Source organism: Macrotis lagotis, chromosome 1, assembly GCF_037893015.1.
Source record: "Macrotis lagotis isolate mMagLag1 chromosome 1, bilby.v1.9.chrom.fasta, whole genome shotgun sequence".
Taxonomy (NCBI): domain Eukaryota; kingdom Metazoa; phylum Chordata; class Mammalia; order Peramelemorphia; family Peramelidae; genus Macrotis; species Macrotis lagotis.
In genome coordinates, this window is record NC_133658.1 from 222,329,416 (window position 1) to 222,346,211 (window position 16,796).

Below are 16,796 nucleotides of genomic sequence, written 5' to 3' on the forward strand. Positions count from 1 at the left end.
AAGAAAGATTTATTACATGCTTATGATTTTCAGGGCACTTTGCTAAGTGATTTACAAATAATATTTCATTTGGTCCTTACAACATCCTAGGAGAGTAGGTCCCATAGCTATCCCAATGTCACAGATGAAGAGGCAAATAGAAGTTAAATGACTTGTACTGGGTCACAAAATTAATAAATGTGAGAAGTCAAATGAAAGAGTATAAGTAGTTTTTTTTATACAAGTCTAAATTATTTGCCAAAATGGTTGAGGCAAGGTAATACTTATACTAGCAGTGAATTTGTGTAATTGTCCTAATTTTGTTTTAAATTCTTAGTGACATAATTATTCATAGTTATGTACTTGTTCTATAATTTTTAATTCCACCCCCCCATTCTCACTAAATGTTACTTTCAACCTTATTTAATAGGTCATACAGGATATGTCTCTTTAAGAATATTTAATAAACTCAAGGATAGAGATCAGTACAGTTTACTGAGTTCTAATATATTTTAGTGTCACTTTTATTTGTATTGCCATTTTTCTCTTAATTCTGATGACCTCACTTTCATGCTTACAGTATGTCATGGGCTATGTCTACAGATATAAGTGAAATATTATTACTTGATATAACTGATAGATAATGTCTAGGAATTATAAACATTTGTACCTATAATATAGGCTCATATTTCCCCTGGCAAAATGCAGTTCCATGGAAAAGTATTGATGGAAATATTTAGAAAATATTGACCCTGGCAGTTACAATTGCTTTGATTTTTCTGGCAAAATGAATTTATTTTTCTTGGAACAAATTTTGGTTGTTATTATCAGGCAAAATGTTTCACTATCATGTAAAATTGTGCAATTGTTTATGTAGACTTGCTATCATACATACATATTTTATATTTGTGCATATTAGCATATATATATATATTATTAATGTCCTATGTTCATTAAATTGCCTTTCTATATTATATCTGATGGGAAATTTTCTTTTTTTGCAGATATTGATGAATGTGTAAACAACACTATTTGTGACAGTCATGGTTTCTGTGACAATACAGCTGGCTCCTTCCGTTGTCTCTGTTATCAAGGCTTTCAGGCCCCACAGGATGGACAAGCATGTGTAGGTGAGTTTTTAGAATTCTTCTAAAAACACTCCACAGTAAGAGAAAAGTTCGTGATATCAAGAAAAGACTAATTTCCACCCCAAAATTGTTTGGCAACATTTAGTCCAGACATCATTTTTAAAAATATTTATTCCATAAATACTTAAGCTTAACTCTCTTCCTTCAAATCAAATACCTTGTCAAGAAATGTTCATTCAAGAATTTCTGGTTCTCTGACTCTCATACACTGACCAAGATCGATCCAGCCCAAGACTCATTTGGTCTTTCTTTGGGCTCTGAGTGGACTCTGAGTGAATGTAAATAGCAATTGTTTTTGTTTGGGTCAGAGACTCTGAAGATCTTCCCTTTCCAGATTGATTTTTTTTTAATGGGTAAAATCTTTGCTTCATTTCTCATCTGATCTTAATCATGGAATGAATGTTGCCTCAGTCAAACTGTGACCTGAGGAAAGAGCTTAGTTTAAAAAGAACAAGATCTCTCATACATGAGAACCATCTCCAGGCTTCCTGAAATCTAGCTTGCCACTGAATCCAGACTGCTAGGAAGGAGAAAGTGAAGTTGATGATTTTGTATAGCCCTCCCTCACTTCAGTCCCGGTCACTTAAAGTCATGGTATCATTTTCCTGAAGTCATGATCCTTTCTCAGGAAAGAAGGACAATGGGAACAGCTAGGTGGTACTGTAGATCCCTGGAGTCAGGAGGACCTGAGTTCAAATGTGACTTACTTACTTAGCTGTATGATCTTGGGCAAATCACTTAGACCCATTGCTTTGCAAAAATCAAAAGGAAAAAAAAAAAGAATGAAGGATAAAAGAATAGCATGAAAGGACGTGTCAAATTGAGTCATTCTATTTATCTCTTTCTAAAATAAGATGCAGTGATTTATGCTGTTTGAAAGTCAAGCAGTTTTGAATTCTTTAAAAAAATCTATTATTTTAAGTTTGATTTTCTTTAAGTAGACCATCTGCTTAAATTCTTAGTGGAATAAATAAAGCTTTGTAATAACTCCTACCTGAAATATAGTCAAGTGTGGTAGGGCTTGTCTGTCTTACTTCTCTCCTTGGGCACTATATTTAAAGAATAATGTTGATCATAGTTTTGTTTTCCAGAAGTGACACCTATAAAATGGCATATGATTTTGTAAATAGATGGCTTTTTTAGTAAATAAGTTCAGGGTTTAGTAGTAATGGAAACTTTCTTGAATATTATCAAATATACTGAACTATTATTGTTTCACAGCCTAGGCTCCTACAGAAAGATGTATAATTTATGATTGAGTGTTTTGCAGAGTTATTTCATGAAGTTTTATTCATTATGAAGCTTGTTTTTATTTAAATGAAAGGAAATTTATTATGGCATTATAGAATATAACAAGTTAAACTCTTGTCTTCCTTAGTTGGAAAAGAATTAATGTTTTGTCCTAGTAGCAGATGGCATATGAGTAGGATTCATTAATTTTTCAGTTTGAAAATTTGCAATTAAAGTTTTAAATTTACCATTTCAATGAATCCAGAATCACAAGGTGTGTGTGTGTGTGTGTGTGTGTGTGTGTGTGCGCGCGCGCGTCTATATATATATATATATATATATATATATATATATATATATATATGTATGTATATATCCTTGAGGTAATAGCACTTGTGGGATTATTTAGAAATTCAATTTTCTAGCTACAGATGCATGATTTGGAGTTTTTTAGTCAAACATCTCATACAGAAATTCCATTGTTTGGAAACCATGTATGTGTTTTAGATTTTATTAAATGAGTTATTTAATTCTTCTAAGTTTGTCTCACTCTAAGAAATGTAGAACTGCAATCTAATTCTTCTTTTAAGCTTGGTACCCAAGTACAAATAAATAAATGGACTTTAAACTATGTTGTCTTGGAAAGAAGACTGAACTTAGCCTTACAGATTCTTGGTTTTACTCCTAGCACTGAGTCTAAAGAAACTGCCATTGAATATTAATCTCTGCCTCAATTTCCTCATCGTTACTATTGCTACTAATAATAGCTCACGTGTATGATTCTTAACTGCCATTAACCCATTAAAACAAATGGATCACAAATTTGACTCAAATGAATTCTTTTGGTCCTTGATTTTTGCTTTGGTTAGATAGAGCTTCTTGGTTTTGGTTGAACCCAGGTCAGACTCCTCTGTTGCCTTGGTCTAGTTGATATATTTTTTTAAATTTCTTTTTAAAAAAAATTTTTTTAAAGCAATGGTCACACAGTTAGGCAATTATTAAGTGTCTGAAACTGGGTTTGAACTCAGGTCCTCCTGACTCCAGGGCCGGTGCTCTGTCCACTGTGCCACCCAGTTGCTCCTACTTGAGGCTTACAAACAGTTGAGGTGATGACAGATTCAACCTATTAAAGAATAGTACTGTCAGGGATGGAGGTGGCTCCTTCTTTATATTCTTCTTTGTCCTATTCTTTTCCTTAATAACTTATTTTGAACACCAAGATCAGTAACTCCTTTCCTAGTAACTTGGACAGGGCCTGCTGGGAAGCTTCAGGGAATAATTGCTGAATCTACCTTGGTAAAACTGTTGCTATAGGTTCTCGTGGGGTTCTGGGGTCAAACTGAACATCTATCTTTTCAATGCACCTCACTCCAAGGATTAAAAACTCTTTGAATTAAAAAATGGTACTTAAGCACCATATAAATATGAGTTACTATTAAGAGCAATAGTAAATAATCGGAATATATTTTAAATGAAAAATTTTAATTTAAATATTTTAAATTCAAAATATTAAAAAAAGATTGAAGATTCAGCTCCATTATTCCCATTTTATAAATGTAGAAATAAAGCTTTAAACTTATTTTTTTTCATATGCTAAGAGGCAGGTGAGTGGTATCTGGGATTTGAAATAGTGATTAAAAATAACTGAAGTAAATTTTAATTCTCCATTAAAATACATTTGACAGTGTGACATGTACATATAAAATTAGTTCAAGTACTATAAAACTTTGACTAAAATAACTGAATCTCATTTTACTTCATATCACAGAGACTCTAAGTAGACCTAGGCTATTAAGATGTATAAAAAGTGAATTAACTATCTAACAATTACAATTAGACAACTTCTTATATTCCTTAAATAGTTTGGATAATCTGAGTTCCAAATTAATTATGCAAAGAAAATCTCAGGATTTGCTCGTGGAGTTAGTTTTGTACCTGTGTAATGACTAATGTACAACTGTTATTAAAAAGTTGGTCCCACATTTTGCTAAATTGTTTAAACATTAACAGTATTTCTTTAGATACACTCAGAAGGCAGGATGAAATGGAAATAGTTATGATTCCATTGTGAGAGAATTTAGAGACCCAAGATTTATGTTTTTATACTTTCATAATTATTGAATAAAAATACTTTTTTGTAAACTTTTAATATAACTATGAAAAAGGAATTTGATTAGCTTAAGAAAATTTGTCATGTGTAAAATCAGCAGAGAGGCAAATAGGAAGAAAAATCATTTATATAATTTCTCGACCCTATTTATTTAACTTATACTGTTTTGTAGAGAGGTTAATTTCTATGTGTCTTGCAGATGAAATAGAACCTGAATATTATCTGAAGTATATATTGTTAAATTATAGAAAAGCAGATTCTTAGAGTCATACTTTATATGTCATCATGATAAAAAGTCCAAGGGGCTATAGTAAACTTTTGTGAAACTTTTAAAAATTCTATGTTATTTTTAAGTATCTGAACTTTCTTTTACATGAACATCTGAATAGAATCTTTTAAAACTTTTATCTTTTAGCATAAGCAAGAAATGTAAGAAGTGATTTAGAATTTTTTCTTTCAGTGTTCAGAGCCTTTACAGTACAGATAATAATCTCATTCTTAGGCATTCACTTTGCATAATTGCTCATTGGGGATTCACTTCTCTTTTCCAAAGCTCAAACTGAGATGAGATTAGCTGATAAAAAAAAGTTATCACTAATAAAGAACACATCTAAATCTATCCTTTGTTTTTCCAGATGTGAATGAATGTGAAATGCTTAGTGGAGTATGTGGTGAAGCCTTCTGTGAAAATGTAGAAGGATCCTTCCTTTGTATGTGTTCTGATGAAAGCCAGGAGTATAATCCCATGACTGGACAGTGCCGCTCCAGATCCTCACCAGGTAAAGTCAAGAAGTCTTTGTATATAATAAATAAGTATCAGGACTTTTCTCATGGGCCTAAGGGATGTAATAATATAATAGTTCTTTTTCTGTATAAAAAACTTGATGGTAATAAGAAAGATTCCTGAAATTGAACTATAAAATTGAATTATGCTTTTAGAATTTCAAGTTTCTAGAGAATTCACAGAATCCATAAACTATACAGACCCTTAGATGCCTTCCAATTTGTCTAATGACCAAGTACTGATTCTGAATCATCTAAATGTTCATCCAACTTGACTTAAAGATTTCTTTTAAGGGGAAAACAACTCTTTGTCCAGGCAGCTTTGGATGTTGTTTCTTACAGGAAGCCTGTACCTACCTCTTTGCTTCTTCTACCAGTTGTCCTTCTTCTACCCTCTGGGACCAAAACTAAACAGTTTAATCTCTCCTCCATATGACAACCCTCCAGATATTTTGAAGACAAGTATCAAGGTCCCTCTCAGTTTTCTCTGACTTAAAGACTCCATTCCTCCATTATATTTTGAGGCCTCTGAGCCTCTTTCAATCCTGGTTGCCCTCTCCAGAGTTTATTCCAGCCTGTGTACTCCTTTCTTGGAATATGAAACTTAACTGAACACAGTACTTCAGGTTTAATCTGTCTTCCCGTTCATTGCTTGTGCCGTTTTTTTTTTTTTTTTTTTATCACACCACTGTTTTTGAAAAAGCTCATTTGTTTCCTAGAAGACACACTTGAAACAGGAATAAGGAAAAGAACACTAAGGCCTGACCTGGACCACAGGCCTGGGTCCTTTGCTTCTCTATTTGTATGGAATTCTTCTAGGTCTTTTGGTGGGTCTAGAAGCCAGGACATGCTGATTTGGGGGCCAGCTTAATGCCTACTTTATTTCATGCAGTCTCTAGTTACAGTCTTTCAGTTTCTGCATCTGAAAAAGGAAGAAAGCTAAAACTCAGTGACCTCTGAGTTTACTCTCAGACCTAGGTGGTTCTGTGAGGATGCAAATCTATTAGATAATGAAATGAATTAGTGTGCAGATGGTTTCTCTCTACAATAAGTCTTCATCTAAAACTATATGATAAAATTAAGACCTGCTCTGTAGAACTCTGAATAATGAGATTAATGTGTGATTGTAAATTTGGTTCAATATGATCATTTGTCTTACTAATTTGGATTGATTCTCTCAAGTACCATTTTTACTTTGTGCCCCAAAATAAAAAACAAACAACAATAACAAAAACTCAAAGAAATCCCTTGCAGAAAAAGAATTTTTATATTTCACTAAACTAAACACAGCATGAAACTTTGCTCTTTCTGATAGAAATCTTGCTATCCGAGTAGCAAACCTAGATTTTTTCAGAACTTCATGGAGTCATAATTATATTGTCATTTTTTTCAAGACATTGCATCAGCCATATCTTCATGACCAAGAGGCATAAGATTTATCAGCTATTCAGACAAATTGGTTCAGTTATTTGCTCTCATTTACTTTGTGCTGTGTAGATATAACTTGATTTGATTTTAACTGAAGCAAAGGTTTTGGGAAGTAAATAAAAATGGAGGAAAAAAGACCATTTTAGTTCATTTTAATCCAAGATTTTTCCCCATTGTACTTCCACAGAGAAAATTTGCTTTGCTTCCTGAAATGGCATAAAATAAGGTTCCATGTTTACAAGTACTTGGGAAGGAGAATGCTACAATATGCTGAAGTTAAAATAAGCATATGATTTGATAACAAAATATTTTTCTTCTAAAATGAATTGTCAAGAGTGATACTCCATGGTTATAAATGTAGAGCCTATATCAGATTGCTTTCTATTGGAGGGGGGGAGGGAAGGGGGGGATGTAAAACTCAAAACCTTGCAAAAAAATGATTGGTAAAAACCACCATTGTATGTAGTTGGAAAAACAAATAAATATAGTATTTTTTTTTTAAAGTGAAGTTTATCAGGAAGAGTGATGCTACAAATGTCGAGTTACTTTAGGATGTATACTATAGAATTTAAAATAAAATACCAAAATTTCTCATAGAAATTGGTGCCTGATAACCCCTATACTTTTTTTTTAAGTTTATGTCTCATGGAACATGAGGGCATCCTTTGAAGGAGAAGCATCTCTGTGCTTTGATGAATTTCATTATACTTTGTGAAAACTAAATTAAATAACTACTTGATTCTGTCTTCAATCAAGATTAGCAAAAAAGGGGCAATGAGGTCAGCAGTAAGAAGTTGTTCTACTTAGAAAATAATATGGGTACTTAGTTTTGTTTATAATTATTTATTTAGTAATTATTTATCTTTCAAGATAGCCCCTTATGGGCAGCTAGGTAGCACAGTGGATAGAGCACCAGCCCTGGAGTCATGAAGATAGCCCTTTTTAGGGATAGTATTTTTTTTAACACATTGAAGGAAAGGCACTATCTTATATTTTGAAAAGTGAAAAGGTTTTTTCCTTGGTTTTTAATTCAGATGCTGGAATAATGTCTTGGCCTATTCCAGAAGAAGGAAATGAAGGTCACAGAAAAATTTCTTGTTCAGGAGGGCAATAATGATAGGATAGGGAATCAGAAGATCTGGATTTTCATTCTGGATATTACTAGTCATTTATCTTGAGCCTCTTTTCATTTCTTAATTCCTGTAACCATATTTTTCTATCCTTCCCTAAGATCTCCTTGCATTACATTTGCTGAATATCAAAATATACCAATTCTGCTAAAGCAGGAATTTTTCCTTAGGCTTAACTTGAATTAGATAACATCAGAGATCTCTTAGATTAAATGACTTTATCAGTTTCTTTATAGGGTTTCTCTGTGTCAAATTCACACATCAACTAAAATTATCTTAATGATGATAATCATATCCAAGCAAGATGTCAAAGTGTTCCATTAAATGATGTTTCAGATTCCCTTTGGACCCATGATAAAATGACAATCCCTAATTCCAAAGGAAATTTCTGAAACATCTTTCAGTTTTGCTACAATGGCTTTTTGTCTTCTTATTTTATTTATAATACAAATTTATTGATACAATTCTATTTTCCCTACATTATATCAAATCATATATCTTTTAATAAAGTTCTCACATTTCAAGTACTAACAATAAATTGATATTTATAGTCCTAAAATCGTGTGATCCTTGGTACTTAGCATTATTTTCTAGTCTAATCCCACTCTCTTTAGATAAATTAAGAAAAAGATCCCCTCTGAAGATAATTTTTTTAAAAATCCATTTCATTGATCACCATAACTAAGATATTTATTCCCCATTGTCATACTGCTGGTGATAAAGTTATCTACAGTTAGTGTATATCTTATGACATATGATATCCTTCTACCAAAGGCAGCTAGATGGTGCAGTAGATAGAGTGCCAGGAAAACCAGAGTTCAAATTTGACCTCAGACATTATCTGGGTTTGACTCTGGGCAAGTCACTTAATCTGTGTCACCTTCAATTTCCTCAAGTATAAAATGTGATTAATAATAGCTTCTATCTCAGAGATTTGTTGTGATAATTACAAGAAATAATATTTGTAAAATGCTTAATAGTATCTGGCACATAGTAGATGCTTAATATATTCCTCTTTTTAACTTAATTGCCCTTTACATTAAATTGTAAGTGCCTTGAAAGAATGTCCTGTGCCATTTTAACTTTGAGTCTTTGGCAACTCATAGCTATTAAACTTAATAGTTAATGATTCCCTAAATGTAGATTGGTTGAGAACAAATTCTTCTTAGGTTGTAGTACCTAAACAAAGGTCAAATGTGTAAGTTACACTTTTCCAAACCCTAGTTCTGCTGAGATACAAATGGTTTTCCAATGTGTCAATGATTGCTAGTAGAACATTCCAGTGCAAATCAATCCCAGTTTCATTTTATACTTAAGTAGAAAAACCTAGCTTTCTTTTTTTCACTTGCTTTCCAACATTCACAAATAGTAGAAGGAAAGACAATGAAGAAAATGTTTCCACTGTTTGGAGATATTGGGATAAATTCGTGCAATTCTTTCTCTTGGTCCTGACAATTTGAGCTCAAACATTGTTTGTGATCTGTCTTTCTGTAGGGATATACTACAGGTTTTGGATATATACCTTTTTTTTAAAGAGGAAATTTCATTTAGTATCAGTCAATTGTTACCTTCAGTTAACCTGTGAAATAAATTAACATTTGGAAGAGGTTTTTAAAATATTTTTTGATTGGAAAAAAAGACCTTTGGCAGCAAGAATGTGAAGACAGGGAGGCCATAAAACTCCTGAGAGAACTCCTGAGAGTGTTTATAATGAGTATATACTATAAAAGTAGGTAGGTAGTAGGAATATATGCACTTTAAAAAGGGTAAAATTTCTCCCACATTTGAATACTATAAAAAGTAATGACCAAAATTGCTCATCCCAATTAAAATTTTTCAACATATTTTTCTAGAAGTAAGGTTTTATGCAAGATGACTAAAATAATATTTAACTTTTTGTTGCATACTTTTCAGGGTAATAATAAATGATATACTCTTATTGATTTTTAAAATAATCAATGGAATGTCAAAGATGTACCATCATTTTGTATTCTTAGAATTAGATCTTTCCCTCAGCAGAAATAAAATAGAATCTGACTAGTGAAATCTTGTTCCAATTGACAGCCGGAACCATGGAATTTTCTAGAAATTAAACCTGAAAAAGAATGGTTTTTATAATTCCTTTTAATTCTCCCCCCCAGTACTCTATCCTTGCCTCAGACTTTGTTATTAAGGAAGTCATTTTTATAGGCATACCTGATAGACTTGTGTCTATGGTGTTAAGGTTTCTTTTGTTATAAGACATTTTCCTTAAGTGACGACTGTTTTTCTTGTTGTAGCCTCTTCTTTATTTCTGTGTAGGTTTTCTCTTCCCATTTTTCCTCTTCTACTGTACTTTATGTATCTTTCAGGGTCAGTACATAACCCTCTTCTTTTTTTTTTATTTTTTTTGCAAGGCAAATGGGGTTAAGTGACTTGCCCAAGGCCACACAGCTAGGTAATTATTAAGTGTCTGAGACCGGATTTGAATGCAGGTTCTCCTGACTCCAGGGCCGGTGCTTTATCCACTGCGCCACCTAGCCGCCCCGCATAACCCTCTTCTTTATTCATCTTATCTTTGTTCAGTATTTTCTTCTTAATAACACAACCCTAAATCACAAATTTCTTTCATTCTTTACATTTCTTTCATTCTTTTTCCAGCCTCTGAATGCTTATTTTAAATGAGTTCACTACCTGATGGCTCTCCTCTTATTTATTCCCATAATAAAAATTGTCTGTCTTTGATGGTTAGTAACTTCTCTTTCTTTTTCTTTCGGTATCTTGCTATCTTTTGATTTTTATTCATAGTTTGACCTCCTTTCTTTCTTGATCTTTGTGTTCTGAACCATGCTATTCCCCACAAAGCTATTATATTCCCTTTAAATCTTCTCCTTCAATTTCTTTCATTAATATCATTTCAAATTTAATTCAAAATAATTTCTTTTACTACCCATTCATTTAATAAACATTATAAATGCCTTTTAGGGCTAAAGAACAACAAAAAAAAAGAAATTAGTCTCAAGATTATATTCTCCTGTAGGCAGGGATACAAATCCACAAACATGAATACAGAATATTCAGATATTCTGTATGAAATACATGTGGGTGGAAAGAAGAGTATTAATATCTTTAAAGAATTTTGCATATGAGAGAGGGCTTGATGTGGTCAGATCTTTGTCTTTGGGCTATCAGTTTTGCAGCTTTGTGTTTGATAAAATAGGAGAGATAATTATAGAGAGCAAATTAGGAGACTTTTGTGCAAGGTGATAAAATTAGGATCAAGACTCTGGGTAGGGGCAGCTAGGTGGCACAGTGGATAAAGCACCGGCCCTGGAGTCAGGAGTACCTGGATTCAAATCCGGTCTCAGACACTTAATAATTACCTAGCTGTGTGGCCTTGGGCAAGCCACTTAACCCCATTTGCCTTGCAAAAAAAAAAAACTAAAAAAAAGACTGAGTAGAAAGAGACAGACAGATGATAAATATTGAGGTATGATTGATAAGATTTGTAATTTATTAGCTATAAAGAGGGTAAAATGATAATTCACAGGATTGTAAACCTGAGTAGCTAGAAGGCTTGTGGGGCTACTAAAAGAAATAAGAAAGTTTGGGGCAGGGATGGGTTTTGAGGAAAATATAATGAGTTCTCTTTGGGACTTATTAAGGGATTAGTGAGCTCTACTGCAGTTTAAGATAGTAGAAGAGAAGGAAACGCAGATAACTGATATTGGAAAGTAGTAGAAGAGAGCAAGCAAAAGTAAAAGTTTCCCAATATGAAGCCTCATAGGTAAGAGAATTCATGAAAATGATCTTTTTCATAATATATAGTACTCCTATTGCCCTAGTCTATCATTTCTTACTTATTAGCAAGGAAACCATTCAGTCATTGGACAGACCACAGCATTACAGCAAACTAACATTGAATCATGAACTTGAAAAATAAACAGTGATTAATTTACACTTTATCCAACTTCAAAAAGAAAGCAAAAATGCTATTGGAGTTGCTAAGACCACTGAGTTGAAGGAATTTCTAGAGATTACCATTTTTAATAAGGAAAAGATTATTGTTGCTCCTCTCTCTCTCTTTAGTCCTCTTAACTCAGAGTCAGTAAATTTGGACTCAAGCCCAGGATTATATAAATTGTGTGGATTTTTATTCATGTAACCTTTCTAAATCTCAATTTTATTATCTGGAGAATGGGAATAATAATATACCACCTACTGCCTAGTGTTGTAAAGAAACTGGTAGACCTTAAAATGCTTTTGTAAGTGTAAGCCATTGTTAATATTGCTGTTAACCATACCACTAAGCTAAAAGAAGACAAATGTATGTGCTAAATGCTGTTTACTTCTAATGTAAATTCTTTTTTTTTTTTTTAGTTTTTATTTTTGCAAGGCAATGGGGTTAAGTGGCTTGCCCAAGGCCACACAGCTAGGTAATTATTAAGTATCTGAGGCTGGATTTGAACTCAGGTACTCCTGACTCCAGAGCCCGTGCTCTATCCACTGTGCCACCTAGCCGCCCCTCTAACATAAATTCTTATTTAAACTGAAAATTGGCATGTTTCTAATTTAAACTCATTTACACAGTTGATCCACATCATGATCCACATTTTTGTTTGTTACAGAAAGGCATAAAGATTCAAATATTTTATCTTTCATAAGTAAAGTACCTTCCAGTTGGCATCTTCCATTCTTGGCTATATTTTCACAACAGATCCTGAAGTTAACATGGAAAACATTTTCTATTCAAGTTTTTCCAATGGACAAATGGATTGTTAAGAACAAAAATGAACTACCAGAAGGTTAATAATATATAAATGGTAACTTTTTTCACAGAATGATCTTTGAGAAATAATTTTCATCTCATTCTTATGTCTGAATCTGCATAACCCCCAATCTCAGCTGTGTAAATAGTGGAATTTTATACTTTGGGACAGAAAATATGAAAACAAGTAAGACAAATATAAAACATGAATAAATAATTATCTACGGAGTCATTTCCCTTATATAATATTCATAATCTTCCTTTTTAGGAAAAGCATGAAAAAAAATTTAATTTCTTCATCTGGAGAAAAAATTCTATGGGAAATGGGAAGTATTTACAAAAAAATACAATTTCTTTCTTGTTTGACATCATTCAGAATCAAGTTTTTGTTAATTACTTGTCTTAAATTTAAATCCTAATAAATTTTGTAAATCCATGGTATTTGGATGTGCTTTTAATGATCCTAAACCAAAGTCCCATCTTTGACCAGTATTGTCCTGTAGATACTATGGATCTTATAATATCATAACTTTGGAAGATAAAAATTTCCACTCTCTCCAAAGGACAATAATATATGGAATTTTGTTAACAAGTGTAACATATTGTTTCTCTAGGATGATTTATATACAGTAAGTGGAATTCATGTGTGAGGGTGAAAGGAAAATATTATGTTGTGAAAATAAAAGTCATTGGATGAAGAGTAATATTACCTGGGATTTATTTAGTATTTAAATTCTTTATATGTATTATCTCACACAATTCTCAGAACAACCCTAAAAAGCCTTTTATGAGAAGGGGCTAGTTGGGTTTGAGAAATTATTTCCCTTACTTGGCAGAGGAGATGACTAGATGATATATAGCTCTGGTACTTACTGACATGAAGGTGGCTAAAGCCGCTTTTATGTTACTACGATTGTAACAAAATTCCATATTAAATGACAAAGTATAGATTGCAGATATGCAGGGTGTCCAAGAACTTCCTCCATCCATAATAGATAAACAGGAAAACCAAGTTTTAAAGTCATATATTCAGGAAAATATGGAAAGAGTTATCCAAGTTTATTGTTCACTAGCAAAGCCTTTCTTTTTTTTTGTCCCTAAGATAGACAAAGACCATCTATTTGTTATAGGGATGCAGTGAAATAAGAAACTATTATGTCCTATCCCTAACTTTAAAAAATTCTAGGAGAAGAATAAGAGACTCACATTTATCCTCAATTAGAATTGAGGATTTATCATCCTGTGAGTTAAGGACACAGTGTTTCTTACTTAATTTAGACTTTATAAATATCAGGTTATATAGAATTTCTTGACTGCTCAGTGCCTCAAAAGTCATTCAGCACACCATCATTTATGTTCTTTACAACCTTCTGGAATGTTTCATTCATATGACTGAAATTTAATATGTACATACCATGAGGGATATGTCTCACCCCAGAGTAGTTGTTGCATTATAGCTTGTGTTGTAAATTGGAGATATTCACCTTCTATCAATCCCTGACTACTTTCTGAGGATTCATTTTAAAGTCAGGTGAATCACAAATGAACTAGGAATAAATAATAATCATATAAAACTGATTGAACCCTCTAGAATAGAACTCTAAAAGCATTTCCTAACTAATTTCCCCCCACAATTTATATCAGTGTGCTCATGAATTATGGAACCTCTCAATTTTTCCAGAGTAAAAGGGATAGATTTAACAGGGAACTAGGAAAAGGAGAAATCTCCCAAGCCTTGAAAAAGACCTATAAATAGCTATAAGCTATCCATCTAAAATGCTGAGAGTCTTTTAGCAGTTGTCACAATGATAGAGGAGCTTAGAGGGCTATGAAACCAAAGTGAGTTTAAGTGACTTTACCTTTATCTTTTAGGAAAGAAACCAATACTTTACAGTGCCAGTGGGGTATCCTGTGTTCAGACAGGTCCAACTTCTCTGTGCTTTGCATTATAGTATATAAAACAGCAGGCGAGTGATAGACAAGTTAAGAGTTTGAGAATTTTGGAGAAGTTGAACTACACCCCTTTTGTGGTGACAAAAAATTGAAGATTGAGGGCATGTCCATCACTTGGAAAATGGTGGGCAAGTTGTGGTATATGAAGAGAATAGAACCAGGAGAATATTGTACACATTAACAGCAACATTATGTGATGATATTTAGGCTAGATCTAGCTCTTCTCAATAATACAATGATCCAAGATAATTCCAAAAGACTTGTGATGGAAAGACTATCTACATCCAAAGAATTATGAAATTCGAATGAAAATTGAAGCATGCTATTTTTCACCTTTATATGTATATTTGTTCCCTTTTGTTGTTTCTTCTTCTCGCCATCACTAATGTGGTAATTTTTTTTTGCAAGGCAGTGGCTTGGTCAAGGTCACACTGCTAGGTAAATATTAAGTGTTTTGAGTCTGGATTTGAACTCAGGTCCTCCTTACTCCAGGGCTTGTGCTCTATCCATTGTGCTACCTAGCTGATTGTGATAGTCAATTTTTTTTTCCTCTTGGGGGCCATGGGAGCCATGGCTACTATACTATTGGAAGGGCAGTCAGGGAATATTATGTAACATGTCTGTTTGTCTAGGTTCAGGGAAGAGGTTCTTCTTTAGGTGTAGTTTCTCTAGTCAGTTATTTTGTTTACAACCTCTCATTTGTAGTCCTTTAACAGTAAGTGCCCTAAAAGTCACCCAGACACTTTGATTAAGAATTATTCTCATTGCACAGCGTTAAAATGAGACCATGAATCATAATTTTCCACAGGCTTCAAAAACTGGGCATTTTTGTAGGCTTCTTCCCGGAAACCTGGTCTGGCTCTCTCCTCTCACCTTCACTTCTTAGAATAACCTCTGTCTTCCCTCAAGGTTCAGTTTAAGTGCCAGATTCTTCCGGAGGCTTTTCCCTATTCCTGATTCCTCAAACTCTGTTGATTTTGTTATGTATTCTATATTTATTTCTTTTGTATGTACTGTTTCATCCAATTATGTAAACCTTTAAAGAACTATGAGTCTTTGGACCCCCATTGCTTAACATACAATAGGTATTTAAAAATGCTTATCAGTAAATTGATTGATTAGATTCTCTGTCTCTGGATTTCTGCTTTGGAGCTTGGCTTAAATATTCAGTAATAAAGAATTATTTTTTAGGCTTTCAGTCCCAGTAGTACGTAGTACCTTTCTATTTTTCCTCTTTAGTGTCTTCTTGTAAAGAGGCTTTGGGTTCATGTCAAATTCACTTTTGTGTGTGTGTGTGTGTGTGTGTAAAAGAGAGATGCAGAGAAACGTCTAGGTGCCCTCTAAGTAAGGAGAATCAGATAAAATTCCAGTTAATTAAAGTAGGTGCTTTGTTGCCAAGGAATGTTCCCCATTTTGGGAAAGAAACTTTGTGAACAGCAAAATTTGAATTTTCAAGAAAAGACTTATTCTATAAAAGTTAAGTTTTTGTGTTATTTTGACCCTCATAGAGGACTCAAAGTTTATCAGCATTCAATAAGGGAAACTTTTATTTTTATTCTTTTCTCAAACAGAACGATCTAGTACTGAGTATAGAAAGCCATGTTATGGCCACAGAATGCTTTTGACCTTTCTTAAGTGAGTCTTTTTGGAATCTTCTTGTTTCTTTGCTGTGGCCTTTCAAATCGTCCTAATAGAACTTTTCCTTTGTTCCACTCTTCCCCTTCTGGTTTCAGAGGCAGTTGTAGATCAACCTGAAGAAGAAAAAGAAGAAAAGAAAGAATGCTACTACAATTTAAATGATGCCAATTTCTGTGATAATGTACTGACATCCAATGTTACCAAACAAGAATGCTGCTGCACATTAGGTGCTGGATGGGGAGATAATTGTGAGATCTTCCCATGCCCTGTATTTGGAACTGGTAAGTAAATGTTTAGTGATTTTGTTTGGTGCTGATACTGCCAATACACTTTCTAAATAGTTTATTTTTTCATTTTTTACTATAAAAATGGAATCCTATTATCTAATTCCATGACACAGGACCACTTTAGTGGTTCTTTGTGTAAAAGTCAAATTTTAGATCATACTTGGGCAAATGTAGTACCTTAGTAATTAAACTACTTGCTGTGAGACTGGACAAGAGAGATTGGTCTATTCCAACTTGTGTCCAATTGGTTAGAGACAATGCCATTTAAAAATATTTAAAAAATAAAACCTCTTCTGAGGTACTTAATAGTTAAATGGTAGAATATTGTAATCCTTTGCAGATTAATACCAAGAGTATGACAGT

The 16,796-nt window shown here is 33.1% G+C and overlaps 1 protein-coding gene across 1 annotated transcript in view; it reads left to right on the forward strand.

Annotated features, from left to right (window-relative positions):
* Positions 1 to 16,796, forward strand: part of LTBP1 (latent transforming growth factor beta binding protein 1) — a 490,138-nt gene that overhangs the window by 442,646 nt on the left and 30,696 nt on the right. Inside the window, exons 25-27 of the mRNA XM_074209684.1 lie at positions 984 to 1,109; positions 5,103 to 5,246; positions 16,242 to 16,427. Coding sequence (XP_074065785.1) covers positions 984 to 1,109; positions 5,103 to 5,246; positions 16,242 to 16,427 — 456 coding nt within the window. The remainder of the gene's footprint in view (positions 1 to 983; positions 1,110 to 5,102; positions 5,247 to 16,241; positions 16,428 to 16,796) is intronic.